This window comes from Scophthalmus maximus, chromosome 6 (genome assembly GCF_022379125.1).
Source record: "Scophthalmus maximus strain ysfricsl-2021 chromosome 6, ASM2237912v1, whole genome shotgun sequence".
Taxonomy (NCBI): Eukaryota; Metazoa; Chordata; class Actinopteri; order Pleuronectiformes; family Scophthalmidae; genus Scophthalmus; species Scophthalmus maximus.
The window spans coordinates 21,114,314-21,132,198 of NC_061520.1; the positions used below are offsets into that span (position 1 = coordinate 21,114,314).

Below are 17,885 nucleotides of genomic sequence, written 5' to 3' on the forward strand. Positions count from 1 at the left end.
TTTCTGTTCTTCCAGGTAGATTTATGAGCATCTACATCACATTTGTGGAGACACACCAGTACACATGCTGGCTCAGGTGAAAACATCTATCATAAAGATAAATGGAAATCAGATTCGGAAAAATGCAAAAAAATAAATTGGTCTATGACAAACGCGTACGTTGACACCGAAGGTACACAACCCGATAGCAAGTGGGCTCATTTGGTTTTATGGTTTATGGCTGAGTGAGGATCCGTCAGCCAGAAGCGCCGAGGGGAGGAGCGAGCTGGAGGCACCTCCGAGGCGAAGGACACCGATCCACACCGGCAGCCGAGGTCCCATCCGAAACCACCTCGGCGTCCAGCTCCTCCCAGCAGCTTGTGAGGAGAGGAAGGTTTTTTTTTCTTCTTCTTCTTCTTCTTTTCTCTTCCTTTTCAAATAAAGCTTTACGGGCAGAACTAATCGCGACATCTCGTCTGAGGACAGGTCGGGGCCCCCGGGACCCCTGCGCCTCTTCTCCGGCCAGACGCGGAACGGAGCTCCACTGTAACTAACCTGCGCAGGTAAGTTTCTCATATACCGCCTTCACGTACCACGGACATATTTTCAACAAAACAACTCCACCCCTGACAGCCTGTCAATGGAAAATCATTTTTAAAAAAACAAAAAACTTTCAGGGATAATAAAAACGCCATATGCGCTAAAGTGAGTGTTAAGTGATAGGCCGCTGATCAAGTTTAAATTATAATGTAAGCTGTGGTGCTCAGAGTAAACTGTAGTACTGCATTGTAATCATGTGTGGTGTGTCAACGAGAATGTGTGTGTTTTAGAGATTCCTTCATTGGAATCGTGGGTGATAATGTGAAATATCACATTTACAGTACATTTGAATACATTGGATTGACTGGATAGCTTTTCTTTTTCTTCCCTTAGTAGGGGTGTCGTAGACATTGCTGCCTGGCTCTAATCATTCCTCCAGCTCACCGAGCAAGGTGCTGTCTAGCCTTTCAGGTTTCGTGCGGCGGCTGCGAGTCGAATGACATCCGACACGTGGATCGGAGCCAGTGCGCGCTGGCGCGGATCCACTGAACTTAAGGCGGGCTGTCAGAGTGCGTGGCCGTGGACGTACGGAGGAGCGGCGTGCACGCTGCAACGATGCTGCCCACTGTGACGCCGCTTTACAGAAATTGATTGAGACTCATCCCAGATTCTTCTTTCCTTTTTTTTTTTGAAGTCAAATATTTGCGCAAAGGTGTTTTCCAAACCAAGCAAATGCAGAGCTACTGTCCGTCCGCACCCGAGGCTCCTGCTGGGCGATGTACTGCCCCCGAATCAATACACGTGTCCTTTGGGTACAATGCCTTGTTTCACTGTCTACAGCATGGCCCTGCGGCCTGCATCTTAACCCCGGTGCATTGATTAACGGAAGAGGGGTGCCGTCTCTTGCACTGATTGCGTGCTGCCAAAGTGCCCGCGAGCAAGGCAATCATTACAATGATTGAATGCCAATACAGCGTTCGCATCCCCCTCTCAGCAGTCCCGCGTGTCGCTGTGGTGGAATCAATGTGCGTCGTCTATGAGGAGGAGAACAAACAAAAAAAATGCAAAAATCTTATTGACGTCAAAATCGAAATACACAATCCAAGGGGGGGAGGACAAATAAGTGTAAATATGACACTCATTGCAAGACGTTTGCTTCGATGCCTGCTTTCCAGTATCACTGCGACTTTAATTCACCTGCCAGGGGACGCACGCTCCAAGCAGCCTGCGGAGAGGCGCAATGGCCGAGTGGATGGAAACTCAATTTCAACCATTTGCTTTATTAACCACGATCGTGAACCGGAGTCAATCAGTGCCATTACTATGTGCGCCCATGTCCCCCGACCTCAGCCTCGGTTTCACACGGAGCGGCAAGTGTTCACATGTTGCGCAACGTCTATGAATTATTGATGCAAAAGACGCCAGACGCTCGACTTTTTTTTCCACGCGGATGCGCGGGGGCCATTCATAAGCTCTGCTTTTCGTGACAGCGTTTTGGGGGTCAAAGGGGGCAACTTTCCCCGCGGTTAAGTCCAAAAGTAATGGGACTCGATGGAATTCTCCGGCGCGAGCCGACGAGCGGGTCCTGCTTCTGCGGGGACCGGAAATGGCACACGTCGCCCCGTGAGCACCAGCGCGTGCACACCCCCCCCCCCCCCCCCCCTCCCCCGGGACGGCACGTAGCGGCTGTGACCGGAATGCAAAGCAGAGGGGCCCCGGGTCCTTGAGTGTCTGGTTAATGATCCACCAGGCAAAACGTCTGCTCTGGATGGAGACAAAGCCTTTTGGTTGGTTGCTGTTGGAGCTACGGAGAAAAAAAAAAATCCCAAACATATTTGATCAATTTGGCGCATTCAAAGGGGGATGACTCATGTTTGGGGAAAAGGAGATGGGATGGTGGATTAGCCGGAACAAACATGACCAGACAGATAATCAAATGACCTGTGCAGGAAGTTCCAGTAAAAAAAAAAGAAAAGAAAAGGTTTGATCCACTGTCTGAGAAACCACCAACACATCGCTCGCTGTGATTATTTAATACGCATTTTTCTCTCAGCGCTCGTGGTGAGTCAGACAAAGCTTTTATCTTTATGACCGCACGCTCTTTTATCGTCATCTGGCTCAGCCAGGAGGATGGGGTTTTTCACCTAGGATCTATCAGGATGTAGTTTCAAATAATGAACACTGTTAGGTCGCCTCGTTTCCATTATCAACGTAGTGCTGCAGGCGGTTAAATATCATCATTGAAGAAAAGAGGACACTGTAAGTCACGAGGTTTTTCAGGCATTTCGAAAACATGGCTCACATGGCTGGATTGTCATCCCTGTTGGACCCCCACCATACACAGCAGTCTGATTGTTGACCGAGACACCAAGAAATCAACCGCTGCTCACATCCGATTCGTTAATTGATAAACATAAAATAAATATCAATAATTTTTATTTCTTGTTTGAATATTTTTTTTCAAAGCAAATGTAGAGACATTTCACTTGTACCATACTATTAAATGCAAAATAAAAAGTTTTTTGTTAGTTTCCCATATTCTTAGATAATAAATTCAACATCTTTGTATTTTTGACTCTTTGTCAGACGAACGCAACAATCTGAAACATGTTCATGTGGGCTTTCCCCCCCCTGTCATTCAGACACATTGAAAATAAAATAATTGTATCCTGACGGTTCTTCTATGAGGGAATAATACTACAATGCCCATGGTTTCCTCAGTGAGACAGTGACTTCCGAAATGAACTGAAATGGGTAGCTAATGTGTAGTTATTATGAATGGGATTAAAAAATTGAATAAAGCTCAAAGTGTGAAAGTGAAAAGTTGAATACAACTAAGCTAGAATGTCCTAATTGAGCCGAATGTTTAGATGGTTGAATGTAGTTTCTAGGTTGAAAAATGTGGACGGAGAAGAGGGCCAAAAAAAACAAGCTTCCATCATTTACACCAAAAATATGAGAGTGATGTGATTTTTTGTGGGGTTTTTTCAAGTTCCAAAACGAAATTCCATGCTTTCAGTTATATTCATGTTGAAGATGATCATTTTACACTAACCGAATGACTTTCTCTCCTCTACTCTGTCATTTGCCCTGATTCAGGCTGGTGTTGAGGATGCTTTGTTCTCGACATCAGACCTGGAGGTAACCCCACGTTGTCTGTGCTGTTGCCCCCCCGTGCGCCCTGGAGTGGAGATGGTCCACTGGACCACACAGTTGGGGGCATGTGTCTGGCTCCAGACTCTGCTGGCTGTCGCCTTGGCCAACTGTCCTTCTCTGGCCCAGAGTCCTGTCAACTTCTCTGTGGTTTACACCATGCCCTTCTTCCAGGCCCGGGGCCCCATCCAGAACATTGTCAACAACTCGTTCTACCAGGAGGTGTACGTAGCCTCGAAGAACGTGATTGAAGCTGTGAACAGGAGCTTGGAGAAGGTGTGGGAGGTCCGCACTGGGCCAGTGGGAGGCCCAGAGTGTCAGATATGCAATTTGTGCAACATTGACAAGGATCCCAACTTCCCGGAGGACACAAACAATCAGGTCTTGATGCTGGATACTCTCTTTATGTATTTATATTCATGTGGGAGTTCTCAATATGGTGTATGCTATTTCCACCAACTAAACTCAAACGGAGAGCCGCCCTCTCTTTCCAAGTGTTTGTTCAACAAGGATTCCAACTCTGCCGCCTACTGTCCTGACTGCGTGGCCAGTCCTCTCGGAACCAAAGTCACCATGGTTGAAGAGGGTCAAACTGTCTACTTCTTTGTTGCCGCCACTGTAAATGACAGTGTGACACAGCGTTATGGCAGGAAGTCTATATCAGTTCGTAGACCACTGGCTACTGAAGATGGTTTCTACAGTGATGTGCGTGGCCTCACCGTCCTTCCCGGCCTGCGGCGGACGTACCACATTGAATACGTCTACAGCTTTTTCACTCAGGAGTTTGTCTACTTCCTCTCTGTCCAGAGGGAGAGCCCCGATCTAGACTCGTCTCCGTTTCAGACCCGTCTGGGACGCCTCCCACGGAACGAATGGGAGATGAAGCGGTATCGTGAGGTGATCCTGGAGTGTCGGTTTGAACCAAAACGCCGGAGGAGGAATGTGGCCAGTGAACCGTACAAGGATGTTGTTTACAACGTGGTCCAGGCAGCCCATTTTGGCAAGGCAGGCAGGGAGCTGGCAGAGGAGTTGGGTGCGGAGGAGGAGGACGACATCCTCTACGGGGTTTTTGCGGTGACTGATGACAGCGGGGTCACAGAGCATGACTCGGCACTGTGCGCCTTTCCAATGGACAACGTGAACAAAGCAATCGTTGACGGGGTGGATGACTGCTGCGAATCCGGACCAGAGCAGCTCTCCAGAGGACTCTGCTATTTCCAGCCCTGTGAGAGCTGTCCACATGAGGTGAGGTCATCCGTCCATTAACACACAGCAATTACAAATATACGAGCGATCAATATGGTCGCAAGTCTACTTTTATTCAACCCAAAGAGTCCCAGGTGGATTTTCTATGAGATGCTGTTAAAAAAAGGCAGAAATATATACAGTTATGAGTGACTGACTTCAATAGGCATTTTGATTGGGCCTATTAAAAATCTTCCCATGTGTAAGTTATGCCTGTTTTCTTAACACGTGCATAAACATGGAATAGATAATAAAAGAAAACACAAGACCTTGTGGCGGGATGAAATCTTTTTGTCTGTGGATGAACAGTCGTTTAATTTGAACAAAAACTGAAGAATAAAACTAACAATTTGTTGGGCACATACAGGAGTTAAATTGTGCTGGACTGTGACTCATCACTGTAATGTTGCCAACAAACCAGTGACATGCGTTCAAGATGCAATGCCTTCATAGCTTTAGAGGTGCTGGTAGATGAACTTTTACTCTTCCGACAGAGCAAATTGTTTTCAACTGTTTCCAGTCTTTCTGGAAGGGAGCCATTTCCCCAAATGTGCAATTTTTTGAATGGGGGAGACCTTTTGTCCACATTAACACTGTCAGTGTGTCGTGGTTGGGAAGATTTGAAAATGATAAGAAGAGCTGATATAACAGTGCCCGTGTTTATCTTAGCATATGGCCCTTTTTTTAAACGTCCCCTTTGACCTCGAAGGAGAATTTCCTTCATGCACATCCTTCCCTCTTCACAAAGGGTCAGATCTTCTAGATGGCATGCCCTATGAAAAAAAAAGTATGATTTCTGTGAAGTACAATTAAGCTTTCGCTGCCCGCAGAATCACTTTCATCAGCATCCAGTGTGCACTCACTGTAAAATGCAAGAGAACAGGGATACAAGTGGTGGTTTTGATAGAAAAATAAATATGGAAAAGTATAGCTGATGCACATCATTCAGAAAAATTTGACGGAAGCTAAGTGGGAGTGAGGGTAGCTGTCGACATGGCTGAATGAATTACTCTGGTCACACAGGAAGTGGATACTTTAAATAACTCAAGATTTCATCTCATGTCAGTCAAAGAAAATTTGCCTGATTTCTTTCTTGTGTAAGCAGACTCAGTATGTTTTTTAATGGTTTAGTATGTATTTGGATTAATGTTTTTAAATGTGGTTTATTGTGTTAATTCTCCTGGGATGATGGCTATTCATTACTTTATCAAATACACATTTCTCATAATTTTCTATTTTTGAATGTTGAGTTATTTATGGTTGGCTGCTGGGATGAGAGTTGAACAGTTGGGAGCTTGTGGTAAGACTTCCCATTCTCTGGCTACTAAAAGTAAATCATTGCCAGATTGAGAATTTGCACATCTTGTGGAAAGTACGACCACCAAAACTCCCAGAATCACGGAGCTGTTTTTGAAGTTGAAGCTATGATTTCCTAGTTTGGATGTTGTTTTTTTGAATTCATCGGAAAGGAAGTAGATGCTCTCTGACTATAAGACACACAAGTTTGGATTTCAGCTGTTACATACACAGCTGCTGTAGGTAAGGAAAAAGTTATGTATAAAGTTTGGCAGACCACAAGCAGTTTGGGATGTTTTTTTTTCCATCAGAGGAACTCTTTCGTCTTGGCCAACTGCTGTTTTGTTGCTTTTGGCTGCAGGTCTCCGTGAGGAGTAACCTGTAAGCGCAATTGTCCAACAATGTGAAATCTTTTATTTCTCAAACCGAAATGTCAAAACACCAGTGCTACAAACAACAACAGAGTCTCTGCCTCACAAATGCATTGCTTTTTATTATGTCATTGATGTATTGAGACATTGGATGTTCAGTGGATTGTATTTCCTGTTGCCACATTCACATGCCAAGAAAACAAGCTCAACGCGTTGCTTCTTTGGTTTTATATTTTGGTCTAAAGGATTTAAGCCACTGTCTACATGAATACTACCTTAAACCAAATGATGCTCCACCCTTATTACCCGGCCTTGTGTTCATAGCTGCAAGGCAGTTTTCCTGTTAAGTAACACACGTCATCTATCACAGCCTCTTAAATCATTAAATGATCTTATTATCATACATAATCACTGTGCGCTTCTGCGCTGCCATGGACTTTGTTTCTCACGGTTACCCAGGTGACCAGTGCGGCTCATAGCCTGTCCTCAAAAGAGAAAAAAAAAAACCAGCTGGCGCGTCTTCCTGCAGCTGTAATTATTATTGTATGATGCAGGAGTGGTTGAGCAATAATTTAAGCTGCTTTAGTTGTCAGGTTGGATGCAGGATCTTTGTAGTAGTGACCCAGAATAAAAAGTTTTCTAAGGTTACTAATCTGAAGGAAAAGAGTGAATAAATGCCTGCTACCCATCCATCCGTCGACATATATGAATTGAGGAAAACAATTCCAGCTCAGGTTCCACTCACTACTTCCTCTGGAGCTTTAAACCCGTTTCACATGGCCCTCAGCTGCAGGTGGAGTTATTTGAATGGAGTTGTCTTGAGCGAGCGCAGTAACTGTTAAGATTTCATCCATATCATTTGTATGTTGTTTGTGTCAACCTATGAGTTAAGCATGAAGGCTCATCCTTGACCTTGGGGATAGTAATTCAAGTTCCTACTACTCAGTCTTCTTTTTGATTTACTGTATCCAAAGGCCCATAACACCCTCTTGCAGACCCTACAGTAAAATCCAGTGTAAACATGTCTGATGGGAATAGTTTATGCTTCAAACTCATTGTTTTATCTCCTTGTCCCCTGCTGCCTGTTGCCGTGGTACTAGAGCATGGAGAACAACGCCACATGCAGAGACCAACCTACCATGGTGTCAAAGCCTTACTACAGAGTGGACCTCTTCAACAGGCAGATGACAAATGTCCTACTCACCTCTCTGCTGGTCACAACCATAGAGAACAAGACTGTGGCCCATATTGGCACTTCCACTGGACGCCTGCTTCAGGTATACATCCATCCTGAATGATCTGTTTTTGGCACCACAGTATGTGGCCTACTATTAATAACCATCTGTTGTATCTGTTTTGGCAGCTTGTGTTGACAAGATCCAGCCCCATCATATTTGCTAATTATTCTTTGGAGGAGAACCAGAGGGTCTCGTCCATTGCTGCGGTTTACTCGTCAGAGTATCTTCTCTTCGTGGCTGGAGACAAGGTACAGCGGCATGACAATCCCGTGTCATTGAATCAAAGGCATGCAGGACAGGTTCCATTACGAATGACTAATGAGTTGGCAAGTGTGACTCTGTGTGGTCACGTGATGACCCTACGATGCTCTGGAGACCTGTCCAGGTTGTTTTCCTGCCTGCATGCAGGGATTCCATGTAACCCTGAGAATCAATAAGTCACAAAAGAAGCTCGATAAACTTAGGACAGAGTGGATATTAGGCTGGGACTGGATCAGTAGGAAGTGTTAGGAATATTACCTATTGTGATAGAGATTTGGACACCAAATTCTATGCAAATAGATATCATTTTTTTTTAAAGTTTGAACAATGCTTGGTAGATGTGTCTTGTGTACAGTTTAATCTTCTCAGTAAAGATAATGCTTTGGAGTGTTGATTAAATTGATGAAATGAAATAGTTTAATTATTCATCTGTTATTAATCAGATACCCTTATTCAACTTTTTTTGTGACTATTTCAGCACCTGGAGCTGTCCATCTAAGTTGTTAAATAGCCGCTTACAGAGGCCCAGTATCACAATCCATTTGCATTGATGGAAATCAGTGGAAGGAATTCATTATTAAATAGTTGAGCTTCATAATAAGATTTCAATGAGCTGCATCTGTCTGCTCTTGCATGCTGCAGTTCGAGGTTTTTGTGTAAATCTGGTATCCGGTATCATCTGTATGATGATCATGATGTTATCATCGGTACGGTAGCAGTGACAGACGTTCTGGAATGGAAGCGATTGGGAAGGCAAGAAAATAAATAGCGAGATGTCACCATCTATCCAACATATAAATAAGCACATTCATTTGAAGCAGCACAGGGCAGCTGGGGATTTTTCTCTTAAGAGTGGATATGCGACCATAAAAAAATCATTATCTCTGTTTCAGATGATTCAGGTGCCCCAGAGAGGGCCTGGCTGTCAACACTTCCTGACTTGTGCCATGTGTCTAACAGCACCTAAGTTCATGGGCTGTGGCTGGTGCTCTGGAGTGTGCTCCTGGGAGAGTGAGTGCCACAGCCGCTGGAGGAACGAGTCCTGCCCACCTGGGATCACTGGGGTGAGGTTTGTTGTGTAATCCAAGATATGAACAGCGTAGCTAATCTTAGCCAATGGAAACCTCTCATTTCAAGGTGGTACTATATATTCTGCTTTATTGATGCAGTTCTTTCCACGGACTGCCCCCCCTGATGGTCAAACAGAGCTAACAGTGTGTGGATGGGAGTTCCAGTCACCCCTGAGACCTGCCATCTCCTCCAGAACCCACCAGGTCCGACTGGGGCCTGTCACCTGCACTGTGCTTCCAGTCAAAAGCAACAACACACAGTGAGTGTTCGAGGCCTTGCTCTGTTTCCAAATACAATCTCTTCATTTTGTGGACAGTCCACTATAATTTTTTTCCCGGAGGCCTTCAGAGAAAGTGAGTGACATGTCCTGCACGTTTTGAAAGCGGTGAACCAATCACAAGAGACTTGGCTAGCTGGCCAATCAGAGCAGACTGGGGTTTATTAGAAGAAACCAGGCGGAGGGTGAAAAGAGGAGCTGCAGGAATGGACAGTATGAGAACCCTGATGCTTTTCTGAACATCAAGAGCATGTAAACCTTTTCAAGTGGTAACCCAAGTTGAAAGTATGTACCTGAATATGAGCATAATAGGTCACCTTTAAATACCTCAGGGCTAATGCTGCACAGCTTACGTTTTCCAGGCTATAACCAACATGTAAACAAGACTAGCCATGCAGAGGCACCAGCATACTTGCAATCTTGCTAATGTTCTCATAATGACCATTCACAATGACAAAGCAAACATGTTAATGTCTAGCAGTTCATTTTTTTATTAGGTCTTGTATTTTCCTGCTCATTTATTGGAAATTCTGCTCGTAATTTACGAGGATTTGCCTGTAAATTAATATTTCTCCAAGAAAGGCCTAAACAATCTGGTACTACTTATAAAGCAAATAGAGAAAGTATTACTTACTAAAGGAAAATTGGGTAGAAAAGGTCAAATACAGGAACCATAACATAACAAGTATACTGTTACATTATTTTTTTTACTATTTTTAAATTTCAAGTACAATTCTTACCTTACCCTGACAAAGTCTAATTACATGGCTGTCATGGCTAAAATGTGCCAATACAAGATTTTCTTCTTTGATAAATTAAATGACAACGTCATTTGACAATTTCAGTCACAGGCAGTTGATTGATTTAACTTGAGAGCTGTATTTTAGCAGCAAAAGCAACCAGATTCTCTATTTTGTCTCCCGCTGCAGTTTTAAAGTCCAACAGTGTTAATTCGCCATGAAATTAAATTGGTGTTGCAGTAACTATATTTGCAGCAGTCCTGCTGACGCAAAGTTGTTCTTGTGCTGCTGTTCAGCCTGGTGTGTAAGATCCGCTCAGGGGCCACCGAGCTGTCCAGACCAGTCAACATTACTGTGGAAGTGCACGAGGGCAAGGTGGAGGGACGCTACTCTATTGATGGGAAAGCAGAAACGCCAGGGTTCACGTTTGTGGTAACTTTAGATCTCATCGTGCACATTACATCTTCACAAACTGAAAATAGTCTTCATTTCATTCTCTAAGTATTACAACCCCTTCTTTTTTCTAAATCTTTTTTGAATCAAAATACTATAACTGTTCTTCCAGATTCCCAATATAACAGAAATCCAGCCCAACTATGGGCCTCGCGTTGGGGGCACACTCATCACAGTGACTGGACCTCACTTGGATGCTGGGAAGACAAGGAGAGTCACTCTCAATGACGTGCCCTGTCCTATAAAGAGGTCCGGAAATACATTTCATCATCTGTTTTCCTCAAACGTACCCTATGATTTTACTGTTTGCACATAGCTTGGTGTAGTTCCCCTGCCTCCTGGAGATAAGGTAGACTTACTGTTCCAAATATTATTGCCATGACCTATTAAGCAAACAGCATGTTACAACTTGTGCAGCATAATTGCGCAATTATGGTTTGCAAAAAACTACTGGCTATGAGGTCTTTCCATTGGAAGACTGACTCAGACCTGAATTATTTCTTACTGTAATTTGTCAGCATGAAGCTTTTTGATCTACAGCTCGGAAGTGTGGGCTGTAATTCGCATACCTCTGTCTCTCTGCAGGGTCACAAAGCCAAAAGGCAACGTGTCCTCCATCATCTGCCTGTCCCAGCCCATCTCAGAGGTGAGGGATGTCCCTCTGAGTGTTTTCATCGACAAGTCTCCCGTCCTCACCACAAAGGTGTTTTACTACAAAGAAAAGCCAAAGATTACAGCTGTGCTGCCTGACTGTAGCTTTGACAGGTAGGCCAGAGAGACGTCGGGCGCACTGCCAGTGTCTGTGTCCTCCTCTCTTTTATTCCATGATGAAGTATCCGATAGATTTAGGTTGATTGTGATCTTAGAATTCAAATGTTTAAAAAAAAAAAAATCAAGACAAAGAAAAGGAGGCAGCTAGTGGGTTACACCGATGACCTTGGTTCAAAAGGTTGGGGCTTTGATTCCCGGTACATGGCTAAAACTCCAGTCTGGGACCTTAGGGAAGACCATGAATGATATTTACCCATTTGTTGTACGTCTCTTAGGACAAAAATGTCAACCAAATGAATCTAAAAGGAGATATAGTTGAATTAACATACATGTATCTAGGATATAATAATTCCCTTTATTTACTATCTGTAACACTTGTCTCAACTGTAGGGGGTCAAGGATTGTAATTGAAGGGGAGAACTTGGATTCTGTTTATCGCACCATCATCCGCTTTAAACCCAATGAGAGCCACCTGAAACCTGTGACAAGGGTACACTGTTCATTGCCATGTACAAGAAGAAACACTAATTTCAATCAGTCTATAGTTTTAGAATGTGACCTGACGTTTTTTTTTTTTTTTTTTTTTTACAGGAGTGCATAGGCAAGTCCTTGCCCACGAGGATGGAGTGTGTCACTCCTGTGTTCCACCGGGATGAGACAGAGGAGGGAGAGCTTTCTTTCGACATGGACGGAGCGTTGGCACTGTGGAACAAAGAGTACTCCTACCACCCCTACGGCAAGCCCATACCATTCGAAACAGAGGGTCACGTGCTCAATTTGTACCCTGGGTTCGATGAAGTGTCACTACATGTAAGAGACGGCCCTGATGGGGATTCTTGCATTTGAAGTCTGTCACATTTATTAGCGATCTTTTTTTAAAATAACAGATTTTCATGTCTCGTGTCTCGGTTTGACCTCTCACCCAAAGCACCAAAAGCTGAACCTGGTGAGCTCCTGTATGAGCATCACGATGACAGTGGCAGACGTTGATTGTGATGCCAAAGTCCTGGATAATGAGATCACATGCAGGATCCCCAAAAACATGACCATCCCCAGCGAGGGGCTTCCAGTGAAGGTTAGTGGGGCCGGGGGATCGACGTGATAAATAACCGGCTTGATGCAACTACTCACATGCATGTTGTATGGCCCCCCGTGCTTGGCCACTGATCCTCTAACCTGTCAAGCATCCGTGAGATAAGACCGTGTTAGGGAACAGTGAAAACCTACAGCCAGTTTGGCGCGAAATCCTGAAAAACGTCAGGCTTTTGCCGGGGGGGGGGCAGTGGCAAGAAAAAGTCTCATAATGTGATGCAACGGACTCTGTTCTCTAGATCTCCATCAACGGGCAGGTCCACAATGTCGGCACTGTGGTGAGAGTGAGCAACCACTACATGGCGGGGATTGTTCTGGGGATACTGGCGGCTCTGGTGGCCGGAGCCGTGCTGGCCTTTGTTGTTATGAAACACTTGAGGAAGAAGAAGAAAGGTGGGCACCTCTCTGTTATGTGGACCTTGATCGGAACCTGTTTGTACAACTGCTGCCGGCAATGTGGCTTTGGGATGAATGACACAAGTCTTTCAACTAGAACATCCCTGATGTTGCATAGGATGTGCATGTTATTCCTCCAGGGTGGATCATTAAACAAGGTGTTGTGAAACGTTTTTCAGCCTCCATGGTGGAGACCCGTTTGGCCCACAGTGCTAACCGCTCTGGGACAAACAATGTGGAGCTGTCACCTGCCGGGGACTACAGGAGAGGTGACTGTTTAGCTGAGCGCTGATCATATAACACTGTAACACTGAATAACTAATTTACTTCTGACACACATTCCTTTATCAATGAAAAACTCACCTCTCTGGTCTTTTACCATAAGTATCCCGGAGTCCAGGTCCGGTGGTGTTCCCCAGGCTGGCCTATGCCGCATGCGGCATCGATCCCACTCTCAGTCCCCTCATGCCTCCAGAAAAAATCTCCATCTCCAGTTTTAGGCCGGAGCTGCTGGAGGAGGTGAAGGATGTTCTTATTCCCGCTGAGATGCTTATTGTGCAGCACCACAGGATCATAGGGAAGGGTAAGAAACCTTACAAGAAACCAGCTTATGATGTAGTCTCCGCCTCTGAGCTGTGTCAAATTTTGAAGGAGCAGACGTAAGCGCTCTGTAATTTGTTCCTGGTTGTTTTACCCGCAGGTCATTTCGGCACTGTCTATCATGGCTACTTCACAGACCACAACAACAGAGAAATCCACTGTGCGGTCAAGTCTTTGAATAGTGAGTGATGACTTAGTCGAAACTCCTTACGAAAGCACAATCATGCCTCTGCAGTTCCTCTGCTTTGGAATGAATTGACAAAGTACCTTTAAAAGCGGCTTTTCAAAATTGTGATTTCAGTGTATGTATTCCTTTTGGATTTATGTCCATGATGTTGAAGTGAGTGTGTATGTGCGCGTGTCATCAGGAATAACGGACGTCGAGGAGGTGGAGCAGTTTCTGAAGGAAGGCATCATAATGAAGGGCTTCCACCACAGCAATGTGCTGTCTCTGCTCGGCATCCTCCTGCCACAGGAAGGGCTCCCTCTGGTGGTGCTGCCGTACATGAAACACGGGGACCTGCGGCACTTCATACGCTGTGAAAAGAGGGTGCGGTGGAAATGAATTCATACGATTGATGCGTAGCCGTCTTCACGTACAACGTCGCGCACCGTGCAACATCTTCAACTGTGTTTTTGACGCGTGTTGTGCGTGATTTGTTTAGAACCCCACTGTGAAGGATCTGATTGGCTTCGGGCTGCAGGTTGCAAAGGGGATGGAGTACTTGGCTCAGAAGAAGTTTGTACACAGAGATCTCGCGGCACGCAACTGCATGTGAGTCACTGAGACGTGCAGGGAATTTAATCTGACCTTGACTGAGTGTTGGGAGATATTTCGTCGTAGAAAGATTTGCTGACGTTGTTACATCATAGCGCTCGGTTACAAAGTTTGACATCAAAGATGTCCATTTAACTTTTCTGTCCTTAGGCTGGACGAGTCGTATACAGTGAAGGTGGCAGACTTTGGCATGGCCAGAGATGTTTTTGATAAGGAGTATTACAGTGTCCAGGACCACAGGAAGGCGAAGCTGCCCGTCAAGTGGATGGCCATCGAGAGCCTGCAGACGCAGAAGTTCACCTCCAAGTCAGATGTGGTGAGCAAACTGAGGTCGCCCAATCGCGACTCATCATTTACTTTGTACCGAGAACATACAGAATGTACAGTCTTTTTGAAAGCGATACACTGTGTACTTGTCAAGTAGGTAACACTTAGATAACTGTTCCTGGTCTCTCTTTCATCTCTCTCCCCCTTTCCCCCACTTGTCTTGTTGTGATTTGGAGCTCTCTCTCTCTATACATTTTTTTCTGATCTGGAAAGGGAGTCATCTGTGTCAGTTTCCCAGAGGGACAACAATGGTGGAGGCGTTTAATTACATGTTGCCTTATGAAATGACAAGAGGTTGGAAATAGATTTTGTTTTAAGGTGTCACAAGCCACAAAGAGTCGTCTGTATTGCTTCACAGCAAAATATAGGGGACTTTATTGTTACCCACATTTGTTCCAGTTCCATCATCACAACTGCACACTTAGCCTGTCTCATTAAGAGCCCTATTGTGTGAATATTTAAGGCTGTTGTGTTTATCTCGGTTATGTTGCAGAGTGTATTTTCACATGGCACCTTTAAATTCACATTTATTGATTTTCGAAACTCTCTTTACACGAGCAGAATCACATTCAGGACGTAATACGCTTGGCGTTTCCTGTATAACTTTCTCCTCTCTTGACGCAGTGGTCCTTTGGTGTGCTGATGTGGGAGATGCTGACCAGGGGAGCGAGCCCCTACCCTGAGGTGGACCCTTATGACATAACACATTACTTGCTCAAGGGCAGGAGGCTACCGCAGCCACAGTACTGCCCTGATCCTTTGTAAGTAGCGTGAATATTGGTCCCAGGCGACTTGTCGATGTTATAGTTGGGGTTATAGTATGATGGTGTTTAGTTTGGATACAGCAACTGAGAGCTGCGCCATTACTACAATACACCACCAAAATAACATTAACACAGAACAAGGTAGAAGAGAAAAGGTATTGGCACAAAGTCCAAGTAGTAATAACAACACGTTTGAATGGTCACTCAGTAGTGGGGAAACCACAAATTGTCCACTACTCGACATTCCATTATGGTTAAGCCATGCTTTTCGAGAGTTAATATGTTTTACACACACACGCACGCACGCACGCACGCACAGGAGTGACTTTCCAATGGAAAGCAGATAACTTTCTGCTGTCTTAATGATAAATCCCTTGCTCACCAACTTAAAGCGTGATGGAGAATTAATCAACCATTCACACACCTTGTCCACTGAGGCCTCGTCACACATCCCACCCAGTGTGGGTTAAAGGCTCATGGAAGAGAGCCACACACCGAGCCATGTAGAAGACCAGCATAAGATATTAAAGGAATAGTTGCTGCCAGGTAGTTTCACGGGCTGCTAGCCTGGCACAGGTCACAAAATCTGCCCACCGGCATCTAATTGACCTGATACAGTATATATTGTTTGTTTTAACCATACAAATAGCAGAATAACTTTACAATCAGTAGCTTTCAGACAGGTGAAACTCCTGAACTTGCAAACTGTTTGCTTGGATGAAAGGGGACATAGTATTTTGTTCATAAAGTGATTAAAGTCAGGGATTTCAGTAACTATTTACATGGTGACTGATTATGAAAGTCATCATAGGTAAACTTAATGTCTTCACACTTAGACTGTCCATGTTTTCCAGGTATAGCATTATGCTCCAGTGCTGGGACCCTGAGCCTGAGCTGAGGCCCGGCTTCGCTACATTAGTGTCCGCCGTCTCCACCATCTTGTCGGGCCTCGAAGGGGAGCACTACATCAGCTTGAACGTCACCTACGTGAACCTGGACCAGCCGCGGCCCTATCCGGCCCTCACCGAGTCCGCCGACGAATGTGACTCCACGGATGTCGAGGACTCAGGCTCAATTTCTTCCTGATCCTCTTATCCTCCTCGCTTGACTTTTGAATTGATATTGGTGCTAACAGCAAGGGCACAACCCTTTTGTCTCGGCCTGTATTAATGAACTTTATAAATGTAGAGTCCGATCTTCCGTTTCCACGTCGAACAGTGTTTGGTTACAGTAGTGAGGAGAGGAGTCACGAAAAGCAGAGCATGAAGCCAGCCGCACATTAAGTTTAACAATCTACATACGACATTGTGTACTGTTACAGTAGCATAGAACATGTGTATATATATGTTTAGGTATGACATCCCCATGTTTGCTTAATTCTGTAGCAGTATAGTGATTGCTCTGTATATAATGGATCATATGGCAAAATGTTGAACTCGAAGGTTCCGAAACGAATCTATTGACTTGTATTTCTGACACAATGTCTTTCACATAGTACAATAAATTAAAATATTTATTTGTTTATAGATTTGTTCTCATGCTATGGACCTTGAGTAATTATGACAAGCGGGGCAAAGTCTGCCACCCCCTGTGGATTTGTGTCACACAGTCAAGCACATCTGTCAACGCTGCTCTGCAGATGAACTGATCTCGCTTGTGCTCGTATTAGTTGCAGTTCTCCACTAGAGGTCACTGTTTGTTTAACGTTCCCTTCATCGCCACCGCTCTGCTCCTGGAGATGTTCCCAGCAACGTCTAGCCCCTTTCTTCTTCTTTCGGTGGTCCTGCCCCTTTAGAAAAACTTGGCGGGAGCAAATAACTGCATTTTCAATTAAATGTGCTGAAGGGACAGCCAACGCACACGAACAGTCAATTAAATCAAACAAACAGTCTCACCGGCTGACAGTGTCAACTCCCTGTGCCGCAAACAGACGTCACCTTTGATATATGTAGGGAGAGTGCAGCCCAGCTTATGTTGTCAAGATATGTGTTTTGTGTGTATGGCCAGGCTTTGCAGGGGTGAGGCCACCAGAGAAGAATCAGGCCATAATCCCCTCTTTCTCTGCCCTCCTTTTCTCTCCGTGTCTCTTGGTCCCTGTTGTGTTTATCTGAGCGATAAAAAGCGCAGAAACCTGTACAGATTTGCCGCCGTCACTTGTGTGACCATCTCGAGGCTGGAGTGCTCGGGAGAGCAGGGTTTTTCACCGTTGGGTCCCACACCGCAGGCCTTTTTTTTTTTTATGTGTACGTCAAACACATTAACACCCATTTTCCCCCTTTCCTTCTCCTCTCGTGAGTCGCTACTGTATGTGGACTTCGAAAAACAAATGCAGAGGTGAGGAATAAATAAAGGCAGTGGATAAAAAAAGGCAGATTGTGGTGCAGAGAGTATGTGCAGTTTATTCTGGTGCACTCTTTATGTGTTATACGGCGGCCTCATCAGACAGAACATGAATAACCAGTTCGCGAGTGCTCTCTCTAATGTTTGGGGAGAGGAAAAAGCAATGTGTGAGATTGGCCATCTGAGCAAGACT

The 17,885-nt window shown here is 44.9% G+C and overlaps 1 protein-coding gene across 2 annotated transcripts; it reads left to right on the forward strand.

The window, feature by feature from the left end:
* Positions 1–275: 275 nt before the first annotated feature.
* Positions 276–16,878, forward strand: mst1rb (macrophage stimulating 1 receptor b). Of its 2 annotated transcripts, none has more exons than XM_035631012.2 (21): positions 276–542; positions 3,619–4,917; positions 7,685–7,861; positions 7,948–8,070; positions 8,977–9,147; positions 9,253–9,413; positions 10,468–10,603; positions 10,737–10,873; positions 11,210–11,389; positions 11,786–11,885; positions 11,987–12,205; positions 12,324–12,470; positions 12,727–12,880; positions 13,063–13,152; positions 13,269–13,466; positions 13,584–13,664; positions 13,852–14,033; positions 14,149–14,258; positions 14,412–14,577; positions 15,213–15,349; positions 16,207–16,878. In XM_035631012.2, exons 2-21 carry the CDS (start codon positions 3,712–3,714, stop codon positions 16,436–16,438), a joined length of 4,107 nt encoding a protein of 1,368 aa, XP_035486905.2. In that variant the 5' UTR covers positions 276–542; positions 3,619–3,711; the 3' UTR covers positions 16,439–16,878. The 2 variants fall into 2 exon arrangements, with proteins under 2 accessions (XP_035486905.2, XP_035486906.2); XM_035631013.2 differs by lacking the exon at positions 276–542 and adding an exon at positions 2,261–2,580.
* Positions 16,879–17,885: the final 1,007 nt, after the last annotated feature.

What these genes read in the sequence shown, in the direction of transcription:
- mst1rb (XM_035631012.2), top strand. Translation starts at nt 3,712, where the DNA reads ATGGTCCACTGGACCACACAGTTGGGGGCATGTGTCTGGCTCCAGACT. An exon ending in GCCCACCTGGGATCACTGGG is followed by an intron (nt 9,148 to 9,252) that starts GTGAGGTTTGTT and finishes TTATTGATGCAG; the next exon opens with TTCTTTCCACGGACTGCCCC. An exon ending in TCGATGAAGTGTCACTACAT is followed by an intron (nt 12,206 to 12,323) that starts GTAAGAGACGGC and finishes TCTCACCCAAAG; the next exon opens with CACCAAAAGCTGAACCTGGT.